Below are 20,385 nucleotides of genomic sequence, written 5' to 3'. Positions count from 1 at the left end.
CCAATGGAACAGAACAGAGCCCTCAGATATAATACCACACATCTACAACCATCTGATCTTCGACAAACCTGACAAAAACAAGAAATGGGGAAAGGATTCCATATTTAACAAATGAGGCTGGGAAAATTGGCTAGCCATGTGTAGAAAGCTGAAGCTGGATCCCTTCCTTACACCTTATACAAAAATTAATTCAAGATGGATTAAAGACTTAAATATTAGACCTAAAACCATAAAAACCCTAGAAGAAAACCTAGGCAATACCATTCAGGACATAGGCATGAGCAAGGACTTCATGTCTAAAACACCGAAAGCAATGGCAACAAAAGCCAAAATTGACAAATGGGATCTAATTAAACTAAAGAGCTTCTGCACAGCAAAAGAAACTACCATCAGAGTGAACAGGCAACCTACAGAATGGGAGAAAATTTTTACAATCTACTCATCTGACAAAGGGCTAATATCCAGAATCTACAAAGAACTCAAACAAACTTACAAGAAAAAAACAAACAACCCCATCAAAAAGTGGGTGAAGGATATGAATAGACACTTCTCATAAGAAGACATTTATGCAGCCAACAGACACATGAAAAAATGCTCATCATCACTGGCCATCAGAGAAATGCAAACCAAAACCACAATGAGATACCATCTCACACCAGTTAGAATGGCAATCATTAAAAAGTCAGGAAACAACAGGTGCTGGAGAGGATGTGAAGAAATAGGAACACTTTTACACTGTTGGTGGGAATGTAAAGTAGTTCAACCATTGTGGAAGACAGTGCGGCGATTCCTCAAGGATCTAGAACTAGAAGTACCATATGACCCAGCCATCCCATTACTGGGTATATAACCAAAGGATTATAAATCATGCTGCTATAAAGACACATCCACACATATGTTTACTGCGGCACTATTCACAATAGCAAAGACTTGGAACCAACCCAAATGTCCATCAATGATAGACTGGATTAAGAAAATGTGGCACATATACACCATGGAATACTATGCAGCCATAAAAAAGGATGAGTTCGTATACTTTGTAGGGACATGGATGCAGCTGGAAACCATCATTCTCAGCAAACTATTGCAAGAACAGAAAACCAAACACCGCATGTTCTCACTCATAGGTGGGAATTGAACAATGAGAACACTTGGACACAGGAAGGGGAACATCACACACAGGGGCCTGTCATGGGGTGGGGGGAGGGACAGCATTAGGAGATATACCTAATGTAAATGACGAGTTAATGGGTGCAGCACACCTATGGCAAATGTATACATATGTAACAAACCTGCATGTTGTGCACATGTACCCTAGAACTTAAAGTATTAAAAAAAAATTAACAACAACAAAAAATAAAAAAGAAAAGAATGTATTTAACATTCCCATCTTAGACTGTGTGATACTCACGAAGTCTGTGTGAGGGAGCAAAGAGGGAAGTTAATTTTATGATGAAGATGGACAGTGGAGAGGGAAGAGGTCTTCCCTGAGACTGTTTAGTCATTTACAACATTTTACAAAACAACATAGGTAAGGAAGAAGGCCAATCTATAATCAGAGAAACTAAGGTTACAGCTCCTAGGTGACAACTGCCTGTCACATGACTCAGGTCTCATAGTCACATTCCTTTAAGGTTCAAAATAATTGAAAGTTTCAACAGCTTAGACTTTAAAATTACTTATTTTCAAAGACATGTGCTGATGTGCAAAGGAAAGGTACAGTATGCATTAAAGAAACAGAATGTTCTTCTGACTAGTGCATCAGGCACTTGGATGGTGCCCACTACCCATTGCTGTGTGTGAGGTCAGCCCCTGAGAGCTGCTGTTGACCGGGGTGGGCTGAGCTGACTGCGCTATCACATTGCACCAGCTCAGCACCAAACAAGTAGGCCCAGCGACAAAGTGGCTGCCTTTGCCCATCCACCTCCGCAATGGAATCTGATAGTTTTAATTTTATATTCATGCATTTATATCGAAGTGTGATAGATGCCTGTTGGCATTTTCCAAATCGTTTTTTCAACCGCGTATTCTTGATGAGGAAAATGTAACTGTTCCACGCTGCGATTTTCCCTGAGCGCTCCATCCACTCAAGACTGCCTGTTCAAGGATCCCTGCTGTGGCCTTCCTTCTGTACGGCCTCTGTATGGCCTCCCGTAAGGGAAAAAACGTCAGCATCCATACACATAGGTTTCTTTCTTTTCCAAAGGCCAAAACTAAGCTACAGGGCTGCAGTTTCAGCTACTTTTTGTACTCGTTGAACTCTTTTTTTTTTTTTTTTTTTTTTTTTTGAGACGGAGTCTCGCTCTGTCCCCCGGGCTGGAGTGCAGTGGCACGATCTCAGCTCACTGCAAGCTCCGCCTCCCGGGTTTACGCCATTCTCCTGCCTCAGCCTCCCGAGTAGCTGGGACTACAGGCGCCCGCCACCGCGCCCGGCTAGTTTTTTGTGTGTGTGTTTTTTAGTAGAGACGGGGTTTCACCGTGTTAGCCAGGATGGTCTCGATCTCCTGACCTCGTGATCCGCCCGTCTCGGCCTCCCAAAGTGCTGGGATTACAGGCTTGAGCCACCGCGCCCGGCCCCGTTGAACTCTTATGATATTCAAGGCACTGAAGTAGATGGCAAGGCGAGCTTCCTGCCCCCAAGGACACACACGGAGAGTAAAACAATGAAGCAAAGCAGTATACAGTAACTGTTATTAGCTTCACCTTTCTTGCTGTTTCCCCCAGTAGATTCCTAAGAACTTCCTGGGGGCAGGAATTATGATTTTTAACTTGTTTAACCTGTTCGTGAGTCAGCGCCTGGCATGTTGGAGACCTGAAACAAAGGTCATTAAATGAAGGACAAATAAAATAAATAGAGGATGAAAGAATGGGTGGATCAATGGTGGACGGATGGACAGATGAATAGATGGGTGAAGAATGGACGGATGAATAGAAATTCAGAGTAGGGAGAATTTACTGCAGGTTGAAGTATGAAGGAGGAGATAAGGCTTGAGCTGGATTCATTTATAATAAAAATGCAGATAAAGCCTCGTATCCAGGAGTCGTCTTCTCTGATTTACTGATTCTTCCCAGAAGCAGGATGCGATACATCTCAGTGACTCATTCTATTCTGCCTTATGCCATTTGACCTCCAATTATCCCATTTCCCCTCTCTCCTGACCATTTAAATCTACTGTCCTTTGAAACTTAGCTCAAAGAAGCAGGGAAACTAATGAACAAACTGCAGTCCATCCCTATAATAATAGAACACGACTCAGTAATCCTAAGGAATGAAACCACTGAGACATGCGGCAACATGGATGAATTTTTTTTTTTTTTTTTTTTTTTTTTTTTGTGAGACAGAGTCTCGCTCTGTTGCCCAGGCTGGAGTGCAGTGGTACGATCTCAGCTCACCGCAACCTCTGCCTCCCAGGTTCAAAAAATTCTCCTGCCTCAGCCTCCTGAGTAGCTGGGATTCAGGTGTGTACCACCACGCCCAGCTAACTTTTGTATTTTTAGTAGAGACAGGGTTTCACCATGATGGCCAGGTTGGTCTCGAACTCCTGACCTCAAATGATCCACCCAGCTTAGCCTTTCAAAATGCTGGGATTACAGGCATGAGCCACCGCGCCTGGTCAGATGAATCTTAAAAGCAGTGTGTAAGTGAAAGAAGCCAAAGAAGACTGCACACTGGATAATTCCATTTGTATGACATTCTGGGAAAGACAAAGCTACAGAGTCAGAAATCAGATCAGTGGTTAACAGGGGCTGGGAGAGGGGAAGGGAACTGAGTACAAAGGGACAGGGGAGAACTTTAGGGGTGATGGAAAATCCCTATCTTGACTGTACACAGCTGTGTTTTTGTCAAAGTCATCAAGCCACATTATACACCCATACACTATACATACTGTACACCCCAAAAGGGCACATTTCACTGTGTGTAAAATATACCTTAATAACCTCGACTTTTTAAAAAGCAAAAAAATGGGCTGGGCACAGTGGCTCACGCCTGTAATCCCAGCACTTTGGGAGGCCAAGGTGGGTGAATCACTTGAGGTCAGGAGTTCAAGACTAGCCTGGCCACTATGGCGAAACCTCATCTGTACTAAAAATACAAAAATTAGCTGGGCGTGATGGCACATGCCTGTAATTCCAGCTACTCAGGAGGCTGAGGTAGGAGAATCACTTAAACCTGGGAGGTGGAAGTTGCAGTCAGCTGAGATCACACCACTGCACTCCAGCCTGGGAGACAGAGCGAGACTCCGTCTCAAAATAAAACAAAACAAAAGGTAAAAAATTGAAACCTAACTTGTGTCCTCTTCCTAAAAGTTTACCATGACCACTCTTTGCTTCAAGTGTTCACTTATCCTCACAACTCCTTTAGCAATTAATTATGCCTTGTGAGCATCTTTTCCAGTATTGTCTTGGACATCACCTACTTTTTACTATTTCCTTTCTACATGTCCAGGTCTTCTCTCCCCAACCAGATGGTAAAAGCCTTGGAAACAGGAACTATGCAGTATTATGCATCCTTCATCCACAACTAGGAATCCAGGTCACTGACTGACACGTTAGACACAAGAGATGTTCAACAAATATTTGTTGATTTGAGCAAAAAGCAGCTAAGAGAAGCTACTTGGTGTACTTCTTCATTCCAAAGTTGAATTTGGTGAACAGGCTCACAAATGCATTTCTGCATTAATTACCAAACACAACTTTTCTCAGTGCCTCTCAGGTTGTCTAAGTCAATCAGTAGTACATTTCACCCTTCGTGCTCTAGTTCATTTGTCCCTGACTAAAAGAAGAGGCTGAAGATTTCCAAGTAACCCTAGACCAGTTTAGCACACCTCCCAGAAAGTGCTTGGACTGTGCCAGTGCTGATGCTGCCTTTTTCAACCTACTGTCTTATTTCCTTGGCTGACAATTACTGGCCTCATTAAGTCCAGAGTTTTAGTATTTTAGGGGGAAATCATGACCAAAATAATTATTATACTCAACAAAATCATATTCTACTTTAATATTACAAAAACCCAACAATTTCTATTTGATTCTCCTTACATCTAAAATGCTGGGGTTTCCTATTTCCAAACTTGCTATTTTCAATTCCTGGAAGTAAAACAGCGGCTACTTCCAGCCTTGGATTCCCCCATATTTCACTGAGTGCCACTATCTTGACTAAGTTCTTGTTTGTCTTATCACAACCTTATAACAGGTAATTTAATTGGGATGACTGTCCTATTGGGTGTGGGCAGTTGGTGCTACACTCACTGAATCCCCCTGCTGCAGAGCTGCATTTCTTCCACATCACAGAGCTTTGCCCAAGACCCTTTCATTGGATTCTCATTGGCTTTCTCTGTCCTGGTGAATCTATTTTCCATCAAACAGGTGGAGACATCATTTCCTTCAGCATGTGTTTCATGCACACCTGCCCTCACCCCAACTTCCCCTCATGCCCATTGCTGGCCGTGCCACTGCTCCTGTGTTCAGCTCACTCCTGAGACAAGCTCTCCTGACCACAGGAACTGGGAACTGTGCTGAAGTGTCCTTGATGTGTCCCCCAGGAGCCAGCTTTCTTCTCTTCACTTCCTTTATCCCTTCCTTCCTTCTTTCCTTCCTCCTTTCTCTCCTTCCCTCCCTTCCTTTCTTAATTCTGACACTAAATAAGATAACACAACAATATCTCAACCAAAACAGCCCTCACCATAAAAATAACTGAAAACACTAGTAAAGATTTTTTTTTTTTTTTTTGAAATGGAGTCTTGCTCTGTTGCCCAGGCTGGAGTGAAGTGGCACGATCTTCGCTCACCGCAGTCTCTGCCTCCCAGGCTCAAGTGAATCTCCTGCCTCAGCCTCCCAAGTATGGGATTATCCCATATAATCCCAAGCCTGGGATTACAGGCACGCACCACCACGCCTGGCTAATTTTGTATTTTTAGTAGACACGGGGTTTCATCATGTTGTCCAGGCTGGTCTCAAACTCCTGAGCTCAGGTAATCCACCCACCCACCCCCGCCCCCGCCAAAGTGCTGGGATTACAGGCGTGAGCCACCACGCCTGGCCTAGTAAAGTGATTTTAATCAATATATAGAAACATTTACAGATTAAAGAACGAAACCCCTATCTTTAAACTTTTTTTTTTTTTTTTTTTTTTTTTTTTTTTTTTTTTTTTTTTGAGACGGAGTCTAGCTCTGTGGCCCAGGCTGGAGTGCAGTGACCGGATCTCAGCTCACTGCAAGCTCCACCTCCCGGGTTTACGCCATTCTCCTGCCTCAGCCTCCCGAGTAGCTGGGACTACAGGCGCCGCCACCTCGCCCGGCTAGTTTTTTGTATTTTTTAGTAGAGACGGGGTTTCACCGTGTAGACCAGGATGGTCTCGATCTCCTGACCTCGTGATCCACCCGTCTCGGCCTCCCAAAGTGCTGGGATTACAGGCTTGAGCCACCGCGCCCGGCCATCTTTAAACTTTTAAGTTTAAACACCTATCAAAAACTCTGAAAATTATAAAATTATTCAGGTTTTAGAAAATTACAGCTCTAAATAGTTTCCATCACTCCAATTGTTCTCCTCTTTCTCTAGGTGCACCTTGAAGTAAGTTGATAAATGGGTTTGTCATTTATGCCCATTTTAGTGACTGGTGAGGTCGCTAAGGCAGTGCAGCTGTGCACATCCCAACAGTCGAGGTGGACCACCATTAAACCTGGGCTGCAGCAGGTGAACCCCGCCAAGAGCTCAGCCCAGCACCCGAAATAGTTAGAATGTGCTACAATCATCGAGACGTGACTAGGACTCAGCCCACCTCAAAGTGACCCACAAAAGCAGAAGCAAGTGCTTAGAGATGAATGTGTACAAACACACAAACAGAAAGAAACGTTTCGGGTGTGGAAAAGACAGGTCCATTTAGACCCTGCAGCTCAGACCCATTTGCGCTATTTAAACTCAGGCTAAAGCATCCAGCTTGAGGCTCATGGTTGCTCACTGCTGCCCTGGAAATCCTTGATTGTTTTCTTTTTTTTTTTTTTTTTTTTTTTTTTTTGAGGCAGAGTCTTGCTCTGTCGCCCAGGCTGGAGTGCAGTGGCCGGATCTCAGCTCACTGCAAGCTCCGCCTCCCGGGTTTACGCCATTCTCCCGCCTCAGCCTCCCGAATAGCTGGGACTACAGGCGCCCGCCAACTCGCCCGGCTAGTTTTTGGTCAAAATACTAACTAAAGCCCTTTGGAGAGGGCGTCCCCGCAGTTTATGGAACATGGAGCTGCTTCTGTGGAAGAAACACTGAGCAATATAGCTCAGCAAAGCAGCCACTGGTGCGGCCCAACCCGTGGCATGTCCCACCCATCCCTGCACTTGCTCAAGGCAGTGTCACACGGCCCTGCCCCCTCCTGGGACTCCTGACTGCCAGAAAACGAGGGTGGGGGTTCTGGAATCATAAGGCATTTGAGATTCATGAACACCAAGAAAAAGAGGAAGCAAACAGAACTTAAATAATAAAACAATCAGAAAAAGATGTTAAAGGAAGTGTAATTCGTAACCTCCAGGAAATGGGTGCATATTCAATACATGAAGCAATACTAGGCTGTTATGAAAAAAGAGTCAGAAATCTTTCCAAGAAAAAATATAATTGTTGAAATAAAAACTGAATAGATACTACGAACTGGAGAGGAAAAAACGAAACAACGCAAAACAAAGCTGAAGAGCGAATCACCGAACAAGAAGACAAAGCCAAGAGTTCTTCAAAAACGGGGCTCAAAGAGATTTAAGGAAAATTAAGAAAGCTGGGAGCAAAGACAGAAGTGGCAAGAGCAGTCTAATTCTAGAGTTGCCACCAGAACAGGGAGAATGCACAGGAGGCCACTCTTGAAGACGTGAGACATGATGACTTCTCCCCCAAAAACAAAGACCCTGTGTCAGACTGCAAGATCTTTCCAGTGTTGACCAGACAACAAATGGAATAAAAGAAATACTTAAACCATCATTTTGAAATTTCAGAACATCAAAGATAGATATATCATTAAAAACTAATCAAAACGAAAAGAAATAAGCTACAAAGGAACAAGAACCAGATTGATATCTATGCTCATCAGCAAATCTGAGTACGAGTAAGATAATAAAGCAGTGTGTCAGAGAAAAAGAATTTGAATCTAGAATTCCTCAGACAGCAAAACTGTCACTTGTGAAGATGACATGAAAGCATTTTTAGGGACATGAAAAAAATCAGACAGATGGCCGCTCACAGACGCTCCCTAAAAGATCCTCAGGGATCTACTCCAGCAACAGGAATGAAACCCAAGGAAGCACAGCTGAGTAAAGAAAGTCACACACACCTGTTACCCAGAGAAAACTCATGACTCTCTGGAACCAACTCAGGTGATTACGACAAGGAAGAAAGTAGGGGAGAGTCAGGGGTGGGGAGTAAAACCGTGCCAAGGTTTTTGCCTTCTTCTTGTTTGGAGAGGGTCACTATGGAGGGAAAAAGGATCTATATACTAATTAACTCTAGCCATTGCTAGGGACAGAGTAAGTAAACACTATATTCATAATTTAAGTATACCCTCTCAAAGAATAAATTTAAATATGTAATTTCAAAAAGCTAAGCGAAAATATTATTAAAAAACCTTGAAACGCCAGAAGTATAATTCATGAAAGAACATATTGATGAGTTGGATTTCGCTAAAATTAAAATTTCACCCTTGCAAAAGACACTATTAAGAGAATGAAAGACAAGCCATGGACTGGGAAAGGATATTTGGAAAACATACCTCTGATTTTTTTTATAAAGGACTGATATCCAAAATATACAAACAACTCTTCAAACTCAAAACCAGGAAAACAAACAATCCAGTTAAAAAATGGACCAAAGACGCATGTCTGTAATCCCAGCGCTTTGGGGGGCCGAGGTGGGTGGATCACAAGGTCAGGAGATTGAGACCATCCTGGCCAATATGGCGAAACCCCATCTCTACTAAAAATACAAATATTAGCTGGGCATGGTGGTGCATGCCGGTAGTCCCAGTGAGGCAGGAGAATCTCTTGAACCCAGGAGAAGGAGATTGTTGTGAGTTGAGATCGTGCCACTGTGCTCCAGCCTGGCAACAGAGTGAGACTGTCTCAAAAAAAAAAAAAATGACAAAAGATCTGAACAGATGTTTCACCAAAGAAGATACACAGATGGCAATCAAATATGGAAAAACACTGAATGTCATATGTCATGAGAAAACTACAAATTTAAATAATGAGACACCACTACACATCTATCAAACGGCTAAAATTCAAAACACTGAAAGCACCAAATGCTGATGAGGATGTGGAGCAATAGGAACTCTCATTCACTGCTGGTGGGGATGCAAAATGGTACAGCCACTTTGGATGACAATCTGGCAGTTTCTTCCAAAATACTCTTAGCATATCAACCAGCAATCACACTCCTCGGAATTTTCCCAAAAGACATGAAAACTGATGTCCACACAAAAACCTGCACAGGAGTATTTATAGCAGCTTTATTTATAATTTCAAAAAGTAAAACCACCCAAGATGTTCTTCAGGAGGTGAATGGATAAATAAACTGTGGTACCTCTAGGCAACGGAGTATTATTCAAGGATAAAAAGAAATGAGCTATCAAGCCATGAAATGACATGGGGGAACATTAAATGCATATTGCTAAGTAAAGGAAGCCAATCTGAACAGGCTTCATCCTATATGAGGCTAACTACATGACATTGTGTAAAGAGCAAAGCTGTTAACTGTGGAGACAGTAAAAAGATCAGTGGTTGCAGGAGGTTACAGAGGAAGGATGGGATGAACAGCTGGAGCACAGGGGATTTTTTAGGGCAATGAAACTCTTCAGTATGATAGTACAATGGGGGATACCTGTCATTATACATTGTCACGGTGTGACACAGTGTGACATCATGGTGTGACTTCTGGTGCTGAATTCATAGTGTTAACACAGACATCACAGTGTTCACACAGATGGCATCCCACTTCCTCTACACAACACTGCCGACATTGCCCTGTAATATCTTGTCAACATATCATCCTGCATAGAAGAGCCTGGCGGGTAGTCTCAGAACTCCGGACTAGCTCTCCTACCCTGGGGCTCTTCAGCCACCTCTATACCCACGCTCAGAAGGCCAAGATCTCCACTGAAAAATATCACAGACTGCGGACAACACAGCTCTCATCATGTGGACTCACAAATTATGAGTGAAATCAAAGTAACCACACACTGATACAAGTTATCAGACTACTAATCATCACCCAGTATTATCTGGGTTGCCAGCACTGTGTTTATTATCACAGCCCATAATTTCATCAATGTAGTTTAAAAGAAAGGCCTAAAAACTCAGTCTTGAACAATTTTAGAAGTCCAGCTGCATCCCCTGGTAAGAAAACCTACCTTTGTCTTCCTAGCAGGACTTAGAGCCACTCACAACCTAATGGTATTTGAACATTATCTATTCAGACTTTTTCTCTTTTGTATTTACTTTCTCCATTTTTCCGACATTGGAGAAAGTAATGTGTTATGGAGAAAATGTGCACTAACGGGAACACATTTTTAAATGTATTGCTTTAAAAGGTGCTCTACTCCAATCAATGACTGGTCTCTGAGAAGAAAAAAGTGCTGCTGAGATGCCCACTGGTCTTAAAGAAGGTTGTTGTGTAGGGTATTAAGATTTGTCATGCAGTCAAAAGTGAGATTAACCATAAATCTCAGTTTTGGAGTGAGGAGTGTGTTGAAGATCCTCTCCATAAATACTGACTGATAATATCAGACAATACTAAAAGACTCAGGCAAACAGATTCTATTAGAGATTAGGTTCAAAGAAATATAATAGTATTTCCTAGTGCCATGACCCCGTTCATTTTCAAAATTCACTTAAGGTGGATATATCAGAGTGTGCCTGAAGGAGACATTCACTCAAGAGGAAGATAAATAACCCTGAAAAAAAAATGCTGGAGGGAGGGGGCAGGGAAGAAAAACAATTTTTTTTTTAATGCTTGGAGAATCCAAAGACATGGCTTTAGTTCTTTCACACTGGCACTATCCTTGGAAGATCAGACAAGTCTCTGGATCTTCACCTTTCATGACCTTGCTGTCCCTGTGTAGCAAACGGGGGTGTTGACTGTCAGATAATTTTATTTATGAAAGTCTGCAATTCCATAAATAATCAATTAAAGTATTTGGACTAGATGATCTATAATTTGTTCACCAATAGACATATAATGCAGACCACATATACAATTTTAAACTTTCTAGCAGCTGCACTAAAAAAGTAAAAGGAAATACATAAAATAATTTTAATAATATATTTTATTTAACCTCACATATCCAAAATATTATTTCGATATATAATAAACAGAAAGCATGGTGAATGAACTGTTTCATTTTCCTTTTTCATACTAAGTCTCAGAAATCCAGTGCATATTTTACCGTTACAGCCCAGCTCAGTCGTGACTCACCATTTCTTCAGCCACAGGCAGCTAGCGGCCACTCCACTGCACAGCAAAGATCTGCAAAGTCACCTTCAACTTTAATAATCTGACTCCACAGAGTATTGCCTGCTCTGTACAAAGTATCTCGGGCTCTCTAAAGGACAAATATTAGACAAGCAAGCTACAAGCTCAACAACTCTACTTGCACAAGACCAGGGAGAGCTCCTCCCTCATCTCTCATCTCACTGGTTTCCATTTGTAGGGCTTGATTGCAACCCAGCTGTTTTCCATTATCACTTGCACTTGTCTCTGATGCTGCACAGGTTCAGGTCTCATTATTTTGCACCTGGAGTCTTTAACAAACAGGCCCTAATTGTGCATTTCATTTACAATCTTCACTCATCCCTGTGTTTGCATCCAGCCGAGAAACCTATTCAGTTGCCTGCCCACACTGATGTCTTCCCTTCCAGAAAATTTGCCCAAACTCTAACACCAGAAAATCAGACACTAGAAGAGTTCAGTCGAGTTGAATAAATGTATTTCCAAGCTTCAGGAAGGGGCAACAGGAAAATGAACTTAGAGTGGATCCAGAAAGACTGTTTATTTCTATTCTTCTCTCCAGCATAAATGGACCGCAGAGTAACCTGGGGACACGGCAGGTTGGGGCAGGGGACGCCGCAGACACGGCACACTATCTTCCACGTTTAGCAGGGCCCGCTCCGCCGAGTCCCAGAAGACTCCTTAGTCTGTTTGCTACATATACAGTAACTACTGCTTTAAGGGTTAAAAACAGAAATTCTGCAGTTTTAAAATCAGTGTTACGTTTCCTCGATGCATTAGAATAAAGACAATAAAAAGAAAATGGAAGAGACTTAAATAAGGATAATCATTACGTGGCTAAAAATAGCTGATAAGAGGCCTGATCCCACGGCACAGCGACTGGATATATCATCAGCCAGGCCACTGTTCTCTCCTTTGAATATGAATGAACTGCGCCCCAATACTAACATATCATGACCGTGAAAAAAGCAACTGTCTTCGAACTAAACATCTGGAATGAGATTCCAAATGTCGGCACAGAGAAGTACTCACTCACTCCATGGAGTAGTTTGCTTACCCTAGTTTCCTCTATAATCAGTCACTGTAATGTGCTTAAAATATTTACAGTAATCCTGGGATCCTCGGTGCTGCGTTTGGCTTACACAGTATCTCTAGAGATAGAAAAGGGAGAAGGAGCACCCGAATGCTTCCCTGCAATGTGTGAAATGTACATTGCTGATGATTTGGCAAAAGCTTACACAAGACAGGAAAACTTACTTCTGAATGCAAAACCTCTGAATCAAAATTAACGAGCCTGCCTTAACATTCTCTGCAAAAGAGGGGAAAAGGAAAAAAACATTTCTCCTATCTGGAGTATTTCTTCTCTCCTGCCTTTACTTAAAAAGAAAAGTATACAAATATGTATATAGAATGTTTAAATGGGAAGTAATAATAATATATTTCTCAGAGGGATGGTGTGAAGATCAGTAAGAAAAATATGTGAAAAACACTAAAGACGTATTCGTAATTACCTTTATTATCTTTATTCTCACACCACCAGACCCACTTCCTTTGCTCTCTTCCCAACAGCACTGCCTGCCATCAGTGGCGCAGTATCAGGTGGGCAGAGCTACAGAGTAGCTAGGATAGCAGGGACGGAGCTAGGACAGCAGGGACAGAGCTAGGACAGCAGGGACGGAGACAGCCAAGTGCTGTCAGTTATGCGGGCTAGTGAGGAATATGTGGAGGAGGACCTGCTTCACTTGCAATTTGGGAACCCTGTAGCTATTCACCCTGTATATGGAACAGATGCTAAAAAGAGAAAAACATGTCAGCTTGGAAAGCAGAAACCCATGCTAACCAACTCTGAAGTGAGAACTCCAGTGAAAGCCAAAAATAACAAAGTTCTCTTCTCTGTGACAAGAAGAGGGTATTAAAAATTCAGGCAACCTGAAGCGAACCAATCAAAATGGCATAAATCTTCCTGTAACAGTTTCCCATATTCCCGAATGCAGCTTTTTCTACACTCACCTGGGAGTGATCATGATGGAAAGCAAAATGGGCAGTATTTATAAAGTAATGATTACAAAAAAAAAAAATGCAAAACTCTGGGAAAAAGACAGAATGAGGATTAGATCACTTTTGAGCATGAAATATGAGGAAATATTATATGACAAGCTTAACAGGGGCAGGGCGGGAGGGAAGAAATGAACCATCAGAGCAAGAGACCTGTTCACACAAACACGTGCACACGCATCAGCGGTAATATTGGGCCCAGTAGCCCTCCCCCATCACAGCTGGGGAGTGACCAGCGTCATTCATGTGCTTTTTTCCTTTAGAGAAAGGGTCTTGCTCTGTCGTCCAGGCTGAAATAAGGTGGTGTAGTAGCTCATTGCAGCCTCGAATTCCTGGGCTCAAGTGATCCTTCCACCTCAGTCTCTCAAGCAGCTGGGACTACAGGCATGTGCCACGATGCCTGGCTATTTATAAATTTTTTGTAGAGATGGGGGGGGGTCTCACTATGTTGTACAGGCTGGTCTCGAACTCCTGGCCTCAAATGAACCTCCCACCTGGACCTCCCAAAGTGCTGACATTACACACGTGAGCCACCAGGCTTGGTCATTCAAGTACTGTTTTGTTTTGTTAGAGACAGGGTCTCACTCTGTCGCCCAGACTGGAGTGCAGTGGTGCAATCTTGGCTCACCACAACCTCCCCCTCACAGACTCAAGTGATTCTCCTGCCTCAGCCTGCTGAGTTACAGGGATTACAGGCACACAGCACAACCACTTGGCTAATTTTTACACTTTTAGGGTTTCTCCATGTCGGCCAGGCTGGTCTTGAACTCCTGACTTCAAATGATCCACCTGTCTCGGCCTCCCAAAGTGCTGGGATTGCAGACATGAGACACTGTGCCCAGCCCATCCAGGTACTTTTACGACACATCTGTGCAGGCAGACCCAGGAAGCCACTGGGGTGTGACAGGTCCCCACTCCTTACTCTATTCCTGGAAGGGCTCTCTCCTTTCCTGGAGTAGGTCCTGTTTCTGTGTTTGTCCTTGATGATGATGGGGAGAGACTCCCAGGGCATGGAGGTGAGATCACTTTTTTATTTTTAGCCCTTCTTAATGGTTGTTAACATTTGTGCTGAGCACTTTTCCCAGCCTAAGTGGATGTAAATAACATCTTGTATCCAGTGTGGTATTGACCAGAAGTTATATTTAGTAAACGTAAAGATCCAAGGAGGAAGAATAGAGACCCTTCTTTAGAGGTACTGTACACACTTCCTCTCATAAATGCTTAAAAACTTTTTCAAAAATAACTATAAAATATTCCATTTGCCTAGCGGGCACCTCTGTCTGAGGGTGGTTTAAGATAACGCATCCGTTGTGAATGTAAAACCAATTATTGGACAACAGAAGGCATCCACAGAGGTGCTTATTGGCCACGTGTGGGGTAGAAGACAGCCTTGTAGGCAGGACTCCTTTCAACAGGGGATGACCTTCAGAGCTCCTAGACGATGAACAACACTCTATCCAGAATCAGAGCTCCTGGTGAGTAAGCGCTTATTTCGGTAACCATTTACACCTGGATCATCGCAGTAACAGGACATTTCCATTCTCCTGTGATGACTATGCAGTCCTCTTCTAGTTAGGCCTCCATCATTAGATTTAGAGGGGAAAATAATAAAGGAAGTTTTTGCCAATTCTTCTATGACACAGGATAAATGCCTAGATGGAGGACTTTGCCTTCGATGACGATGGGCAGCATGGGAGAAATCTGACATGCTGTTGATATCATCCTGATTATGTGTCAATTAATGCATGCACTTACATGCACATACCCACAGACCACTACCACCCACCCACGAAGTGCAAACTCTTATTTTTATCTTTAACAGAAGTAAATGAACCTTTTGAATGTCATATAGGTAGAAATGACAGTGTTAAAACCTGAATTCGGGCAGGGCGCGGTGGCTCACGCCTGTAATCACAGCACTTTGGGAGGCTGATGAGGGCGGATCATGAGATCAGGAGATCGAGACTATCCTGGCTAACATGGTGAAACCCCATCTCTATTAAAAATACAAAAAAAAAAAATTAGCCTGGTGTGATGGCAGGCACCTGTAGTCCCAGCTACTCGGGAGACTGAGGCAGGAGAATGGCATGAACCCAGGAGGCAGAGCTTGCAGTGAGCCAAGATGGCACCACTGCACTCCAGCCTGGGCGACAGAGCAAGACTCCATTTCAAAAAAAAAAACTGAATTCTCTTTAACCCTAAAGTCTGGGGTTTTAACCCCTAGATATACTGCCCTTAAGAAACTTCCAAACAGAATCTAGACCATTAGACCAAGTTCAAAAGCTGCCCATGACAGAGACGAGTAAAATCTGTAATTACTGAGCACACACAGGGTAGTACAGGGAATGGAAGCAGGAGAAATTAGATTATTATCTTTCTTTCCTGTCAAGGAAGAGAAAACAATATAGAATCAATGAGAGTATTCTGGTCCATTTAGATCTGATATTGAACTAGGCAGGTGGACAATAAGAACCACATTGGACTTGCTAATTAGCTGGTCCTGACAGAAATTACACAGCAAGTAAGGAATTTCTCTGAATTGTTTTTTTCATTTGTAAAGTGAAGGCATCAGACCATATCCTCCAGCTATTACATTCTCACATTAGCTCTGCTTGTATTTTCAGCTGCCCTGATTCTCCTCCTTGAAACTTAAGGCAAGTTATTCTGGCAAAAACAGCAAACATACATTTAAAAAACATCTTTGATGACCAGCAGAGGGCAGGGTGAATTGGGCGTGGAATTTAGAGGAGGGCTCCAGGGTCAGTTTCTAGAAGATTTGTAGCCCTGATTGGGGGCGGTGGCTCATGCCTGTAATCCCAGCACTTTGGGAGGCCGAGGTGGGTGAATAACGAGGTTAAGATATCGAGACCATCCTAGCCAACATGGTGAAACCCCCGTCTGTACTAAAAACACGAAACTTAGCTGGGTAAGGTGGCGCGCGCCTGTAGTCCCAGCTATTCCGAGGGCTGAGGCAGCAGAATTGGTTGAACCCGGGAGGCGGAGGTTGCAGTGAGCTAAGATCACACCACCGCACTCCAGCCTGGCGACAGACTCAAAAAAAAAAAAAAAAAAAAAAAAAAAGAATATTTGTAGTTCTCTGGGTTCTGCATTTGGTCTGTGCACTTCCTGCCTGCCTGCTCTTTCACGAAGTCCAGAAATTCAGTAAGATAGGGAAGAGCTTCTGCCCTAGATAGCACTGATGCTGTCGTCCATAGAGAACAACTTCCTTCCTTTCTGTCCCCACTGCTCCCCTCCCACAACCCCCGACACCCATATTCACATGCACACAGTTAATTTCCTTACTCATCTGGGTCAAGGTGAGAGCAGAGAGTTGAGAGCTCTTCCCACGTACATTGTAATCACTGCCTAGACCATAAGCTCCACGAGACACACTGCTGTGTTCACTTTGTTTCCATTCCAAGGGGCTCCACCCTGAGCAGACTGTAAGCACTATAAGGGCAGGAGGATCCCCGTGGTCACAAATCTTTGGATTTTCATTATTTGGTAAAATGAGACACACTGGCACCAAGTAGATATTTGGGGAAAGGTAAAACTGATCAAAGTGCAATTGAATATGCAGAATCAGAGTCAAAGATGGCTCAGACAAGAAAATATTCCAGAATTATTTTTAAAAATAATACACAGCTCAGCATATAATCTTCAGGCTGACTATGACCTGCAATCCTTTCATCATTAGTTTATTTTTAAAAAATGAAAAGTAGCAGACTTCATTAAAAATCACACATCTTTGTTTAGTATTTTTATGGGAGTACACGATTGTCAGGCCCTTTGCCCCTGTTTCCATCAGTGTCCCCAGGAGCCCACACTATGCAGATCCTCTTTCTTCTCCATACATGATGCAAATACCCTAAACAGACCCAATCTCAGAGCCTCCACTCTGTCTCCTGGAACTTTCAGCCTATCATCAGCAAGATCCCCCACAACCTGACCCCTCTGACTATTCCTGAAACTTCTTGCCTTAACTGCTCTGCCAGGAGGACCCTGCTCCTCACAGTTACTCTCAGATCACTGCCTTCCCCCTTGCTCCCTAAAAGCTCCCTGCGTTGATGTTCATGCCGTCAGATGATAGGACAGTCTCAAAACAAAGCGACCTCTCTTGAACTCACATCTTCCCCCAGTTACCAGTCGATCTGCTTCTCCCCCCGTCTCCCTTTTCTGCAATATTCACCCAAAAGAGTTTTCTGGGGCTGGGCGCGGTGGCTCAAGCCTGGAATCCCAGCACTTTGGGAGGCCGAGACGGGCGGATCACGAGGTCAGGAGATCAAGACCATCCTGGCTAACACGGTGAAACTCCGTCTCTACTAAAAAATACAAAAAACTAGCCGGGCGAGGTGGCGGGCGCCTGTAGTCCCAGCTACTCGGGAGGCTGAGGCAGGAGAATGGCGTGAACCCGGGGGGCGGAGCTTGCAGTGAGCTGAGATCCGGCCACTGCACTCCAGCCTGGGCGACAGAGGAAGACTCCGTCTCAAAAAAAAAAAAAAAGTTTTCTGGACTGTTTCCAGTTCCTGTCCTGTTACTCTCTTACACCTGCTCTATGAGGCATTGTTCCCCACATTGATAGGTTAACAGCTCTTTTCAAGATTACCAGTGACCTCCACTTACACGACAGTTCTCCAGTCTCATCTTCATTGAGCTCAGCAGCACTGGGCACAGGTGCACCCCACCCCTCCCTGAACATCTCCTCACTGAGTTTCACAGCACCCCCTCTGGGTTTCCAGGGACCTCCCTGGCCATCCTCTCAGGCTCTTTCTGTTGTCCCTCATCTCCCTGACCTCAAAATGTTAGAGTGCCCAGGAATCTATCCAAGGACCCCTCTTTTCTAGGTCACATCTATACACATTGACAGCTGATCACATAATTCTTAGGGGCCAGTGTAAAATGAAAATGTGGGCCCCTTGTTCACAAATTAAGACTTTCAAGACAGCAACAGTGGGCAGAACATCCAAGCAAGTGCCTACTCTTGTAAGAGCCAGACTCTGAGCAGCTGCAGGGGATACACTCTTGGAGCCGGTCCTGCCGACGACTCTTGAATGCAGATACCTTGCACACTCCCCGGAGCCCCAGACTCATAAATCCAGCTCTCTACTAATCATCTCCACTTGGCTCTGTGGTAGGCATTTCAGACCAAATTCTTCACACCTTCCCTCTCCGCAAAAGAGAACCCTGGTCCTCCGCAGCTTCCCCATCTCAGCAAGGGGTGCATTCCTCCAGTGTCTCAGACCAACACCCGTGGGGCCATCTTTAATTCTTTTATTGTACTGAAGCCCCACAACCAAATCACAAGCAAATGCCTTTGGCTCCACCTGCAAAGGTACAGAGAGTGTCCCCAGGTCTCCCCAGGCTGCCGCCACCTCACGCCTGTATCCCTGAGCCCTTCCACTGTCTCTCGGCCGCAGCTCTTCCCCGCTATTTAGTCTTGACCCTGCACCCCGTGACCCCTTCAGGCTGGGATTCTCCTTAAAATGAATATGAAAGTGTCCTGACTTTACCCAAGTTTAACAAACACTGGCTTAAATTACCTGATAAGCTTGCTTCCCTCTCACGTTACTCAACTACAGAAATACGAAAGTCGCTTATTTTCATGCTTCTGTTCTCTCAAAACAAATAAAGCACGAAGACAAGTGACCCCACCTCCAAACTGTACACCCTCTACCTTCCTCATGTCAAAGATCTGCCTGCAAATTTGCCGCAGTCCTGGAGGGTAAGAAATCATTTGGGGGTTCCTCTTTACGTCTGCATTAACTAATGGTCTCGGTAACCTTATCAAGTGTCATAGCCACATCACATCCAGCTCCACGACACCATGGTTTCTAAACGTGTTCTATAATCATAGAACGCAGGCCTCTAATAGTGCAAGGGGTCGGGGATGTTATATGCGTTTTTGGCTTTAGGTTTCGAGTTCCAACACCCAGGAGCCGGCAGGCAGGGTGTGTGTGCACGCGTGCGTGTGGACGTGTGTACCTGTGTGTGTGCGCGCGCGTGTGCGTGTGTGTGTTCGTCTCCAGGTGGTTGTATGCACGGATGGTTATGAGCCGGTACGTCACCGCTGTGCGCGCGAGGACCCGGGGCTCCAAGTGGTGAGAATCACTGGAGGAACCTTTCGGATGCCTTTTTCCCCCTCTGCCTTTGAGCTCTGCAGCACCGCGGTGCCGGCCGCCGGCGGGGAAGGCTGCATCTTCCCTGCGCCACCAATCAGTGCCCACCACCGCGGGGACTGCCGCCTAGGTCACCTCCCTGAGCCGCATCCGCGCGTAGGGGCGCACGGGCACGCGCACAGGGCGCGCGCACACACACGCGCGCGCGCGCACACACACATCTGTACAGGGACGAGCCGGGGGGTCTCTGACGCCCGCCGCTCCCGTCGCCCGGGCCTGGGGCTTTTTGGCCCCGCAGGTGCAGCGACGCCCAACCCCCGTGCGGCCAGCGCGCGGCGTCGGCGGATCCTGCAGCCCGGGGAGCCCGGGGAGCCCAGGGAGCCCAGGGAGCCCAGGGAGGGGAGCAGGGCGCGGGCGGGGCAGTGTCGCAGAACCGCAGGCGCGCCCCGCGCCGCCCCCGCCCCGGGCCCACCCTCCCCCGCCGCGCCCCTCCCAGCTCACCCACGGACGAGCGGATCCTCGACCTCCGCGGCAGGGACATCTTAAGAGCCTTGTCCAGGCCTGCGCCGTTCAGCATCTCGCCCGTGTGGGGGGCTCGGAGGCCCCGGGCGAGCGACGGAGGCTAAGCGCAGGGCTACGCGCAGGGCTGGGCGCAGGGTCCGCGGCCCGAGGGCCATGGGTGGGCCAGCACCTTGCCGGGCTTCTAACTGGCCGGGACCGCCCGCGCCTGTGCCGGGCAGCGCCCGAG

At 45.1% G+C, this 20,385-nt stretch overlaps 1 protein-coding gene across 1 annotated transcript in view; it reads right to left on the bottom strand.

The window, feature by feature from the left end:
- The window catches only part of ATP8A2 (ATPase phospholipid transporting 8A2), a 651,836-nt gene extending 631,468 nt beyond the window's left edge, over positions 1–20,368 (bottom strand). The window contains exon 1 of the mRNA XM_030922372.1: positions 20,139–20,368. Within this exon, the coding sequence (XP_030778232.1) occupies positions 20,139–20,214 (76 nt within the window). The 5' untranslated portion in view covers positions 20,215–20,368. The remainder of the gene's footprint in view (positions 1–20,138) is intronic.
- Positions 20,369–20,385: the final 17 nt, after the last annotated feature.

The sequence above is a fragment of the Rhinopithecus roxellana genome, chromosome 18, assembly GCF_007565055.1.
Source record: "Rhinopithecus roxellana isolate Shanxi Qingling chromosome 18, ASM756505v1, whole genome shotgun sequence".
NCBI classification, from domain to species: domain Eukaryota; kingdom Metazoa; phylum Chordata; class Mammalia; order Primates; family Cercopithecidae; genus Rhinopithecus; species Rhinopithecus roxellana.
The sequence above is the reverse complement of the archived record's forward strand: the minus strand, read 5'-3'. Positions and strand labels throughout refer to the sequence as shown.